The following is a 13,414-nucleotide window of genomic DNA, read 5'->3' as shown; positions in this document are numbered from 1 at the left end:
ACGCAAATACGAAACTCAGCCGAAGGGCCTCAAATAAAGTTCCATAATTCATAACTTGTGCATCGGTATTAAGTCGTTCTATGTATTTACATAACGTGGCATGTACATAGTAGAAATGCAATTAACATATGTATTGAGTATTAAGTCTAAAGTTACGTAAGAGTAAAAGAGAGAGAGGTCAAAGGGCAACAGGGTCAACGCATGGTTACTCTATGGTTACGTCTAAAAGAGTTCGAACTCAGTATCGATTATTGAGTATAGAGTATAGAGTATCAAGAGTGCTACACTCTGGCTAGTACTGATACGGATACGGATACTGATACTGCTCTTGCTTTGGCTACTCAACTATGGTTTCTGAGCACAACTGTACTAGTGGTAAGTAGTAGATTAGGCGGCAACCAAAACTTAAATCATTCACACACTTCAGCACTTCCAATCCCGCATCGGCCGGGCCTAAACTCAATGGGCATCGACATCAATGGGCGGACAGAGATAGGAGAGAGAAACACTGGCTACATCTGGATAATATATGTGGCATATATATTATATACGTACTCGGTTAGAACTAAAAGAAGGCTTAGACTTATCGGTATGTCTGCTGTTTGTGTTCAGACGGGTTGTGGTTTTACTTTTCTATATATTTTTCTTTCTTTGTTTTTTGATTTTTTTGCACTTGTGCATTTGCGTTGCGAACTTACCAAGCCGACGAGCAGAAAGAACACGAGAAATGTTCTTCCCAGGACAGTCTCACAGTAAACGTCACCATATCCTACCGTTGACATGGTCACAATTAGGAAATAGACACAGGTCCAATACGATAAACGATGAGCATTATTAAAATCCAGCGGATCGCCAGAGTTCTCCAGCTAAATTTTAAGTAAATGCAAATGCAATTATCAGCCGCATCAGCGGATCCTTATCGGTTGGACACTCCATAAACACATCGAAACAGATACATGTATGTTCGTAAATCTTGTGGCGTCTCGAAGGTGCCTGGCTTTGGGGCTCTGTAGCAGGCTGCAACGCGGCGTATGCGTAATATTCGGGTCTGGCTTCTCGCACACACTGCAAACCCATCACAGAGTCAGCCACACACAGGCACAACCGATCGCGCGTGAGTGTATGTGTGTCGAGTGTTTGTGTGTGTGTGTGTGTGTTTCTACATACCAGATGTATAATGCCCGCTGCTGTTAACCACACGGATATAAAAATTGATACTAGTTGAGCCAAGCGTATGGAGCTCGATGTTTTTAGTACGTTTAAATATTGTAAAATATCTGGAACAGTCATGAGACGTAGCGCTCGAAGAAATCGAAGACCTGTTCACGATAATACACAAGGTATATACACAATTGCATACAGGCGTATGTTTCATGTCGAGTAGAGCACATTGCATGCATACAAATCGATCAGGACACTGTTTTATTCGGGTCTTCATGTGTGGCTGTTATGTGTTTTATAGTGGATATCTATATACATTTGGGAATCTGATTGATTTCCAATTGCTTGAGCAACACCGATTTGTATGCATATAACATTTTTGGAATTTCATTGTGATAGGTTAATTTAAGAGGGATTGTTTCGCTTACCGATCCATGTTCGATCTAAATATATTGATACGAAGGACGGGGGTATTGTAAAATAATCTACAAAACTGTACATTTCTAACATAAACCAAAGCTTATCGGACGCCGCTATGAACTGTAAGAAGATTGTCAGATTAAAAAAAAACGAAAGAGTTTTTAAGAATTTATCGCATAAACCAAAATATCAAATCATCATCGCTCCATACCAATTGATTCAAATTATTCTTAAATCAACTCAGTGTGTGCGCTGGTGTGGTCAGTGTGTCAGTGTGTCAGTGTGTGTGTGTGTCTGTCTGTCCAATTGGCCGTCGGCAACTTACTCGTATAAAAAAGTAAACCATAAAAAATATATTGAATGCGAGATCGATCTGTTGAGTAATGTTGTTACTCCACTTTTGGCATCTTTCGACTTCTTCGCTAGATGCATCAACAAAGTATATAATGAGGGATGCAATGCTGAGTATAAACACGAGTACGACCTGCGAAAGAAAATAGAAAGTGAATTAGAATTCAACTTTAAAGTGTATAAATTATTCTTCAATATCAGTTTATAAGAGCTATAAAACATATTTTCCTTTTCGATTTTTGAAATTAAAGTACCCCCCACATGACATGAGTTATTCTGCTTAAGAGAACACCAAGCTCATTTAATAACTCATAAATTCATTGGCTGTTACAAAATAAACCCACACACAACTGCCTTACAAATATGAGCAGCTGCTACATTTCTGTTCCATAAATCACGGCCTTGTCAGATGACAACCGCATTCGAACGCTCCATTGAACTCAACAGCAGCCCACTCCACCTAACCACCAAAAAAAGGAGGAAATTGGAAAAGCAAAAGGCAAGGAATGGAAAGGAAAGAGAAGGAAAAAGGCGGCCTGAAGGGAAAAGGATAATCGGAAATGGTTGTCCCTATCCTCGGAGAGGAAAAACCGCAGTAATGTGCATTTTTAATTGCACACTTTGGCACTGGCCACGGACTCCGGTTCTCACGGATCATTTGATTCATGGCTAAAGGACGAACGGACGAAAGGACAACGTCCGGCCAGAAAATGCGCGGCTGCTGGGGCAATTAGTCGGACCGAACCCGTTGATAAATCTGCGGCAGTCATGAAAGTTTTACAAGGTAATTTCCGAGAAGGATGAAAATCCGTGGGTGCTGAGGTGGCTAGTTAAATGTCAGGGCTGTGTGCCAACTAAAAACAACACTTTCGTAGAGGCCAATCGAGGTAGTTCAACTTCAGCCGGCTGCACTTTACTTAGTATATGCTATAGGGTATATTCCCATACATAATGCCAATGTAATTGTAATTGTAATTGTCGGTACTATCGTTTCGTAATTACGTGGATAATCGAAAGCAAAGTGCCACAGAGAAGAGAAGAGAAGGAAAAACTAAATTTGGCACGAAACCGGCACGCAAGCTATTTACTTAGGGCCATAAATTGAAATGTCTTGGCCCGGTCGGACTGCTCATTATTCTTGCTCTGCGGCTTTTTCTTGGCATGCAAATTACACAAGCACACAATCTCCTTAGAAACTTGTTAGTTGCGCAATAAAGTTTTTGGCAGCACGAAAAACTTTGCTAATCTCGGTAGACAGACTAGAATTTTCAAGTAAATTGCAAAGAGTTTTGCACACATTGCGTATACGTCATGTGGTGCCGCGCAACTGACACTTTCATTAGCCGCCGCCTTGATCCCCAAAGATGTCGGAAACGGAAACCTAATGAAAGCCCCATACCGTTACACGTTTATCTGACGTCACGGACAGAAGGTAATAAATGCAGGTTTCAATATGGCGACAACTTCTTCTCTGACGTCTTCACTTTCACCCAAACCAAGCCACCTACTTTCAGCCAACTTGGTATGTCCAATGGCCAATGGAAGCATGAAAACTGGGTCAATCGCTCGGAGCAGCCGAGTTCACAGAGAGAAAAGCACTTAAGTCCTGGCTGCCATCAAATTGCATCAGCGCGATTCTGGAAATCTGGGTCACGAGGCGAGAAAACACGTGTCCCACTCATAACAATTTCAATTCGATTTGTTGGCCCACCCCCTGCAAAAAGCTCGAATGCTACTTTTTCTATCCAAAATGCCGCAAATACAGCAATCCGTTTGAGAGCCAACCAGTTTAATAGCCCCAACTAAATGCACGGCAACGTAAACTCCACTAATTAAGTCATTAAACAGAAATACATGTAGGTAGAATTTATAGCTGGTTATAGGTCAATCAAACTTAAATCCAACAGTTTTTCATTGTGCTTTTCAAATTGAAATGAATCTGTGGCACATCTGCTTCACATAAATTTCACTATTTCTGTTTGCGTGCAGCACTTTAAAATGTTATGGATTCTCTGTTTATTATTACTTTTTTTTAGCTTTTCCAGCACTCACATATGTGGCGTGACCAAGTGCAATCGGATGTGGGTGTGGGATGGTGGTAAAGGCTGGGATTTAAGCTCTTGCAGCCGACTTCCGCATCGAAGTTGCATACCAAAGCCAATTAGCACCTGCAGCAGGGCTTCAATCCGCTTAGAGTTGCATGGATAGTTCAATAAAAAGCGTACAAAAAAATGGCAGGTTTTCGCTATCTTGAAATAAACCAAAGCAGTTCGGGGAAAGTGGAGAAAACTGGCAAAAAAAAAAAAGGGGAAACAGCAGGCACGAATTGTGTAATATCCAAATGGCAAGCCATTCATTTTGCCAGCCACAATAACAACGCCCAACAACAAGGATAAACAACACACAAAAAAGGGCGCCACACGAATGGGCGAAAGGACTTTTCCGAAAACAGCTGCACCGCCGTACACATACTTACATACATACATATATGGAAAGGAAAGGAAATTCGACGCTGTCTGCCAAACAGCAAAGCCAATTGGCTGCCAAAGCCCGGCACACAACTACAAGCGAATGGTGACTAGGCCTGGTAATAAACATTCACAATCTGCCACCCACTTTCCGCCCACTCTCCCCACCCATTTTCAACCCACTCCGCGGCGGGTGAAAGTGGAAATGTGCGCGCTGTTTCATCGATTTTCCTGCTGGTAGCATTTTCCTTTCAAACGGCTTCTATCCTGGCATTTGCCATATTATTTACTGTTATTTGCTGTGGTTCCTTGGGCGAACGCCACCCACTCCTCCACTGAATCCCAACCAAAGGCATATGCATACATCATTTCCTCGCAGCCCGTTTATTGTTAATAGCCAAAAGTTCAAATTGACTACAAGAGCGACAGGCATTTTCATTTACTAAAGTTATAAAGTAAATCTGAATAAATTTTAAATAAAATATTAAAAAGAGTTAATAAATGAATAAAAAAGTAGCAGGACGAAGTCGAAACTATCGATAAATGTGCCAGACACAACGAACCACGCGGCGGGCGGTCGGAAAATGGGAAATCGGAAAAGCGGGGGTTGCGTTCGATGCCACATGTGAGCACATGCTACATGGCAATGCTCGTTCCCCACCGCTGTGCCATTGTGCGCCAGTTGACAAGGAGGCAGCGTCGAGCTGCCTGGCGAGGATTGGGAGGATGGGCGGATGCGTGGTGCAAGGTTATGGATGTCCCACCCTTGACCCCTTACAATCGGCCAGAGCTTGTCACTTTTGCCAAAGAATCCTGTTCACTCGAGAACTTACAAATAGGCAATCAAAGTTCACTTGTAAGGAAGCCTTTGGTACAGGGAAATATTATGTTCAGCAAAAATGATATTAAATTCTAATTCACTCATAACTACATAAAAGCTTATATTTTTTATCAGGGAGTATATTTATATATTCAAAGAGGATTTATACACACATGACAGCGATATTCCTCCCACCTAAAGACGCCCAGGCAAATGCAAATATTCAGCTGATAAGCTCGCACTCAATGTGTCGGCAACATCAAATCTAGAAATACTTATCGAGCGCATTAAACCACAATGCCCAATAACCCCCCCAATAAATTGCCGCTGAGCCAGTGTGAGTAATTAACTAAGGCCAGTTAATGGATGGGTCGGTACGCCATGACGTATGCGTAATATTTGGACAAGCAAACGTTTTCCAACGCTCTGTTGTGAGGGAAGTGGAGCAAGTGCCACAAAACCATCGAAGTTAATTCCTACGCAGGCAGAGTGTAATTGAAATGAACCCACGAATTGCACCCACCTCCTGCTCAATTTGTGCTCATGTATTTATTGTACGTGGAAATGGCGCATTTACTTTGCTGCTTCCGCTGTTGACACGAAATGGTTCCCCCGAATCCACCGATTCAGCAGTTCCAGCAATCGCAAACAAATTACACACGCAAGTGGCAGCCATTGGTGGCATGGAGGCGATTGTGCCTGGAAACTGCTCCAAATGCAAGGCGATGGCACTTTCGCCAGCTGCATCGTTGGACAAGGACACCTCAGTGTTTTCCTTGCTACGGGCAACCATATACCCACTAGATCCCTGAATAATTCAGCGCGTTTTGGCGTTCAAAGAGATGGCACTTGCAGAAATTTATGGCATGTGCTTGGAATTTGTTTACTGAACTAGGAATGCATCGCTTACATTAAATTTACTGTCTTGAAGATTCTATTTGATGCAGACCCAATAACCCCACTTTTTATTTAACCAAAACAATACTAAATAATACTTTAAACGTAGATATGTTCTTAAGTTCATCCTTCATGACAGAAATCATTGTCTATATATATGATCTCCCTATAAAAAGGCTTATTTAAGTAACATTCAATGTAGTAACAGACTAGTAACGTAAGACACTCTACAAGTTAAAATTTTTTCCTTTTTTCCATTATACGAGCTCACTACTATTTCCCGCAGTGTAGCAATGCGACCATATGCTCGGGCAACTTTCCGAACCAAACAAAGAAGGGAGACTCATAAATGATAAATGGACGACGTCCATTGGGGAGGGTACTCACCAAAATTCGACCAGTTGTTGTTTGACCAGAGATAAGCTCTCCAGCCCAGTCTTTCGCTTCTGTCATAAAGGTGCCCTCGAACTCCTGTTTGTTGCGGGATGCCTTCTGCTCCTTCTGCTTGGGGTCGTTGGGCCCCAGGTCCGGCTCCTTGCGGCAGCAGACGAAGGCGAAGGCTCGCCATAGCAGCACCACGAGCAGGCCAGCAAGGAATGTAAAGATGCTGGACAGCAGAAAGCACCAGTACTTGCGCACCTTGAGACAATCATCGGCGTCGAATGGTGAATCTGTTGGATCGTCGGCCAATGATTCGACAGTGCTTTGATCACACCCCGACATCCCCTGCAATCACAATATTCGAATACGAAAAGCGGTAGCAATTAGTTCGGTTGCAATGGCCTGGCAATTAGCTAACTATAATTAGCATAAATCAATACGATAACTGGCGGAAACATTGTTTACGTCATACACTTGACATTTGGAATCGGCGAAATGCCTTCTATATGAAGACACTCGGTCGCAATCGTACACATATATATATACTATACTATACTCTTCTCAACTTGGCGACGCTGGCGAATGTAAACAAAATTTGTGCCTGGCCAAGGGTGCGCATAAATGAAATGAGTTCATGAATAAATGTCTCTAGTTTGCTTAGCCGAAAACAGTATTCATTTGTGCACACAACGAAAAGAAGGCGAAAAATAATGTCATTTTACATTTTAATGAAATATGCAGTTCCAGGTGGTTGGTTACTTTACAAATCTAACTTAAGTGACAAAAAATATTTTGTTATATATGGTGGTTTTTATTTGACCTAAAAAACAACCACATGGTTTATGACTTTTGCTTATTATAATTACATGATTGATTTACACATTTATTTAACAAATTGTAGTGGGAAAGTTCTCTCTGTGCATGGGGTATATAGTGTGTTCTATGTGCGATCCTTACATTTGCCAATGTGCTGCTGAAATTGGTGTCGATCAAACCGCTTGCCATTTTGGCTGTTTACATTGCGACACTCGAACACACAAACGCTGTCAAATTAATAATGCCACGATATTCGTATTCGAATGGCGTTCAAGTGCAGGCGAGTGCCCGGCTACTAGAGTGCCAGAGTATAGAAGACGCTGGGAAATCCGAAAGATACGAATGATCCACCGAGATCTCGGAACACCAAAGGCCTCAGCCTCACAATGCGAAACGGAACGAAAACTTGGCCCGTCTATTATAAATAGCATCAAACAAATCTGTTATTTTTAAAGTGATCTTTTCCTCCGCCGACACACGCACGGCGACAAAAGTGCTCATAACACTGGGCAAAGGCCGACTACACAGCACCGATCTTACGATCCATACAGCCAAATACCATAACTACATATATACATGTACTACAATCTGGTTAGGATTGTGGTTATTCACTGGGTATTCACAACTTGCGGCCAGAGGCCAACGCACTCATTTGGTGAATCACTGCACATACGCATGTGAATTTGCAATTTGTACGGATTTTGGGGGTGGGAACGGTTCCACAGATATACGTATAGTATATAGCGTATATATTATTATATATATATATATGGCGGATGTCACACACACGACGCGGCACGCACGCGATTCTAGTCTAGAGTCTAGAATCGAGCTAAATGAAAAGGAGGCACCGAGCGAACCGCACAACTGGCGTCCACCAACTGAACGAGCCGTTTTCCAATTGCCCCAGTGCCATCGGGACGGTTCCAACGATTACAAAGAGCCCGCTCCTATCTATCTATATCCCCTTTGGGGGCTACAGCTCTCCATCCCTCTCTCTTTCTGGCTCACCCACTCTCCGGCCATCTCTCTCGCTCTCCGGCGGACTGTACGGCTGTATACGGCTATACGGGCATTTGGCTATATGGCTGACCGCGAAAAGTGTCAGGACGGGCGACAAACTTGAATTTAATTAAAAGGCAGAGCGCCAAGACAAGGCGAATTCAATTGGGTATTGGAATAAGGAGGATATACCCTAACTGTTGGGTTACAACGAATTCGAAGGACCTTAGTAATTTTTGACACTCGGATCCAAAAGGATTTGAAGGATTAATGAATAAATAGTGAATAAATTTTTATATCCTTATGATCCGTTTGATTCCTAACTGTGAATTAAGAGTAACTTTTGGACATGATGATGATATAAAAATATATTGATTCTTATTTATAATATTTGCTCGTTCTTTAATCTTAAGTTAGTCCAGTAAATTGTTCTATCTAGTGGAACATATAATAATTTCTAGTTCTGCTTATCATCTAACGATATTTATAATATGTTTTGTACAATTTCCAGTTGGAATGTTTAAAGAAAAAAGTTCGATTAATGCAAATATTGGTGGAACCCTTGGCAAGGGCAGCCAGCAAATGCCTGTGTGTGTGTGTGTGTGTGTGTGCGTATGTGTTGGCCACAATGAATTATTGTTACAAAGAAGAAGAGACAACGGCAGGCCGAATATAAATAAATAAATTATGAGTTCGCTTCTATTCGCTTTTGTATTTTGGTTTTGTCTCTTGTTTTGTGCTCTGCGCCTATACACACACTTTTTGCATTCCTTCTTCGGTGACCCCATGGTCCCCCCGGGCAGCACTCGTCCCCAAAAAGTGGGTGGTGTCTCCAGTGGATGGTCGGCAGGTTAACGTGAACGTTAACGTTACTGCCATTGCTTCAGTTAACTCGGGCGAGTCACGCCATGCCGCCAGTTAGCTGTCGTTTCATAATTTACGCGCTTTGTTTGCTATTTCCTGCGGGGGCAGCCGTGGTAACAAGTTGGCCCAGTTTGTTTGCACATGCCACTGCCGCCACTTTCCACTACTTCCCACTGCTGCCCCACTGGCCATAATTGCCCATCATCCCTTAGCCCTCGCATCCCTGCATTGCTATCCCATCATCATGCTCATCATAAGCCAGTGGCGTGCATTTTATTTATAGTTTTTATTTCAGTATCGTTTTTTTTCGCTGCTCTCTATTTTTTTGCGATGCTTGGGCGGTTAGGTTCTTCGCTTCATTGCATTTACGCAATTATAAATAGCGAAGAAGAGCAAAATTGTTATTCAATTAAATATTTGACGACTATTTTTAAGCAGCATTCACCTTGAATTTAAGCATTGCGTATACGTAATATTTGAGAATAAAAGGTTTTGAAAGGTTTTTAAATTACATTAATGTTGTTATGAGTTTTATAATAAGATATTAATTATAAAGTTAAAAAACAATGTTTTTTTTAATCGAAATGGGTTACACTTTGAACTTTTTATTAAACTTGAGGCCTTTATAAATATTATTCTTTTTAACTCAATTAAATGCACACAACTGCGTGTTAATTTGTAATTCGCAAAGTAAACACACTCACAAAATTGGATTGAATTTGGAAGTGGTATCAAGTTTCCTTTAAATAAGCACATTCAAAGCACATATTTTCAGTTGCTTGCCTTTTTCTAGTGTTTGGATTAACTTCCGAGCACTTTCATCGATCCAAGCGAAACTGCAGTGGCCGGCGTTGAATAAATTATTTATAACATGAGAAGCACTGGTCGCTCTATATTCTTTGGCCCAAATGGAGAATGCTATTTTTTCGGTCGAAACGCCTTAACTGGCTCAGAGATACTGCGCCAAGTCGCTGGAATTGGTGGCGCCTTATGAGTGCGGGTGGAAGAGATAGTGAACGATATAAATTATGCCACCAGGCCGATTTCCCTGTCATTTTGCGGCCAGAAACGGATGAAGTCACACGGCTACCGGTGGCTAGATAATAATTTACATTGCGAACTATCGATTTTGGGGGGCGTGGGCGAGCCCCTGACCAGCTAGCTCTATATATCTTGACGCATGTCCGTCAAAGCGAAACGCTCGAAAGGCACAAAGACGGCGACAACTGACGAAGCTGACAAATACCCTTCGACTTTCTGAGCAATTTATGGCCAGCACTTGGCCCGCTGATTGGGTCCGTTGATTGCCGGCCACTGGTCTCCCCCAAATCCACCCATCTTTTCGCTTTCCCATCGGACATTGGACATTGGCCAAGGCCAAAGGGCTTAGGCTGCACTTGGTCGGTGTGTGTGTGTGTGTGTGTTTGCACTGGGTTCTCTGTGTGCCACATTCCCAAAGGTCACGCGACCCACTGCGAATGGGTGGCCAAAGTGATGGGAATGCCATTTATTAAATGGAGCGAAACCAATTCGAAGTAGGAAGCGAAATATACGATCGCATAATTAAGATTAGATTGGGTTTCTTAAATTAAAATGAGCTTAGCTCAAACTATTCCTGAAGAAATGGAAAAGGCATTTGTACCTAGTAAATAAACTGAACAATTTAACTTACTAAGCACTGATAAGATTATATACAATAATTTACAGCAAATTTTACAAATATCTTTAGATGACACTTAATTTACAGAAATTAGGTTTACATTTTAATGATATATATAATATAATGAGCTCGCTGCTTTGAATGCAAAACAAAGTGATAAGCTGTAGGATTAAAGATCACTGCCATATATGTTTAAAGTAGAGCAAAATGTGATAAGAGTAGCAGCGTATAGCACTGCAAACTATCGATGGCAAAATGACTGATTGATTGATGATTGATTGATTGACGAGCTGGCGAGATAGATTAATCCCAGTAGTCCGTATACAGATCATCGTGACTTCTACGATTTCAGATGGTCTTTCACAAGCGAGGCGTACGAAAATGTATCTGTGGACTTATCACGTACGACATCAAGGGCTTTACCTTTGGCGTGATGGGCGGATAGAACGGTGGCAGTTCGTGGCAATTGGGGCACCAGCTGGCCATGTTCGTTCCGGGTTCGTTCCGGGCGGACCGTTCGCTGATGTGGTGTTGATGGTCTTTCTGGACTTCGACGTGGATCTTGCGGCTGCGACGGCTTTCCCCTCGCTATCCGTTCTCATATTCGGGTTTCTATGCGGCACAGTGTATGGATGTTGTGGTGGTGGTGGTGGTGCAATCGAATCGGGATTTGGAACAGTGTTGTTGGGCGGATGGATGGAGGACTGGGCGTACTCACCTAGTACTGGCTAAACCACCGAGGCAGGGCTCCAGGGCTGCCAACATTCACACGCTCAAATCGCACATCAATGTGTTTGGACGATTTGTTTCGCTGCGGATCGCCAATGTTGCACGTGGAAATTCTTGGGCTGGCTGGCTGGATTTTCCTCACTGGCTGATGGATAGCGGCTTGCTGATTATTTCATAATTGCATTTCGGATCCGTGGATGAGTTTCATTGTGTTATCAGCTGCGTTAGGCTTATCAGTTTCATTGTGCGTTTGGTTTGTTTGCTTGTTCCTTTGCCGTCTTGATCGATAGTTCGTTCTTTTGAATTTGAATTGGAATTTGGTTAAATTAGAAACTGCGCTTAGTCACACTGCTCATGTTTCCTTTCACAACTTATTTAGCTTTGTTTGCCCACGAAATTTTTCCTTGTGTGTTAAGCTGCAAGAGATTTATGGAGTTGAGCGATAATTTAAATACTTTTTAATTTGCCAAGGCAGCGCGACGAACGCGGTAATTAATTATATTTTTTAGTTAGGCTGTCAGCGTTATTTGCGTTTTTAATTTTTTTACGACCGCAGACGTTTGTCAATGATATTACGTATATATTTGTATTTTAGACGAGTTCATTTAGTTTTATTTGCCTGCTGCTAAGCATTATATTAAATTAATATTATTTTAGACATTGTATCACCATTTTCCGCAGCCGGAAAAGCAAGCGTGTCAAGTAAATAAATAAATAAAGATGCGAAGCAGACTTGAAAGCAAAATCAGCAGCACTCTCGCCGTTTTTAAATTCTCAGTTCTGTGAGAATTCTCTGAGAATTTCTCTCAATTTCTCACATTTGCTGCTGGCGTATTGGCGGCTGCGCGATGCAGTGAATCCGAAAATGGTCGGACAGAAAGCTTTTTCCTTGCCTGCGAAAGTCGCACATTTTGGTTAAGCATACGCAATGTGGTACCAAAAACTAGGATTTTTGGCAATATACCACATGCTTTACATTTATGACTTTCGCATGCATGTCATTTGAATATGATACATTTAATGTCAAAACTTGTCATTGGTAACTTGTTAAGTTATTCATTTCCTGCCCGATTAGCGAGGCTTTGCTGTCCTGCGGACGGACTCGTCCTTTCGCCTGCGGCATGTCGTTGAAACGGAAACACACTGCCCTAGTTTTTAGTTCCCCTTCGTGCCACACACACACACACACACTCGCCTACCCGCAGGACACACACTTTCATGCGCTTAACGAGCTGCCTAATGTGCCTGCAAACAATGGAAACGGGACAAATGCCGAGTCAAATGAAAGTTGCATTTTCATAATAAATAAGCAGGCGACACAATTTCCCACGGCACGCCAACGGGCGGAAAATACTGGGGGCTTTGAAATGGGCATTCGTGAGCCAATGTAAACAGAGCTTAGTCCTTCGTCCTGGCCGCGCATTGAACTCGCCTGGATTTGGTGGCTTCATTTGTAGGTATCTGGGTATCTGCGTATCCTGGCGCACGCACACACACACGCACGCTCGGCCAGTGACTGACTGACACACATATACCAAGGTATCCTGCGACACACGAAGGACGACGAGTAGGAAGCAACAAAAATAACATTGACGATGACAGCAGCGGCAAAGGCAGGCGAACGATACAAGTGTATCTCCGGCCTGGAACATCGACTTCATCATCGGGTCGGGTCCCTTCGTCCTTTCGTTTTGGGGAACTTGTGGTGTGCTCGTTTTAAAAACGAACGAAAAACTGTGCCGTATGCGCATGTGTGTGTGTCTGTGTGTGTTGACTTCAACAAATGTATCTTTTAAATGAAAACCTGCAGCAGTGCCAAAAAAAAATGAGAAAAACTGTATTTCT

The 13,414-nt window shown here is 42.4% G+C and overlaps 1 protein-coding gene across 44 annotated transcripts in view; it reads right to left on the bottom strand.

The window, feature by feature from the left end:
* LOC117143036 (calcium-activated potassium channel slowpoke) overlaps positions 1–11,976 on the bottom strand; it is a 43,239-nt gene extending 31,263 nt beyond the window's left edge. For 17 of the 44 annotated variants that reach the window (XM_033307442.1, XM_033307446.1, XM_033307447.1 and 14 more), the window contains exons 1-5: positions 6,505–6,843; positions 1,907–2,065; positions 1,590–1,701; positions 1,168–1,319; positions 699–866 (exon numbers count right to left, since the gene is read on the bottom strand). In XM_033307442.1, the coding sequence (XP_033163333.1) occupies positions 699–866; positions 1,168–1,319; positions 1,590–1,701; positions 1,907–2,065; positions 6,505–6,840 (927 nt within the window). In that variant the 5' untranslated portion in view covers positions 6,841–6,843. Of the gene's footprint in view, positions 1–698; positions 867–1,167; positions 1,320–1,589; positions 1,702–1,906; positions 2,066–6,504; positions 6,844–7,455; positions 8,182–11,263; positions 11,453–11,558 lie in introns of those variants that run through there. The other 27 variants (XM_033307469.1, XM_033307454.1, XM_033307455.1 and 24 more) reach the window with 6 other exon arrangements.
* Positions 11,977–13,414: the final 1,438 nt, after the last annotated feature.

Source organism: Drosophila mauritiana, chromosome 3R, assembly GCF_004382145.1.
Source record: "Drosophila mauritiana strain mau12 chromosome 3R, ASM438214v1, whole genome shotgun sequence".
Lineage (NCBI taxonomy): Eukaryota > Metazoa > Arthropoda > Insecta > Diptera > Drosophilidae > Drosophila > Drosophila mauritiana.
This window is presented reverse-complemented; position numbering and strand designations above follow the sequence as displayed.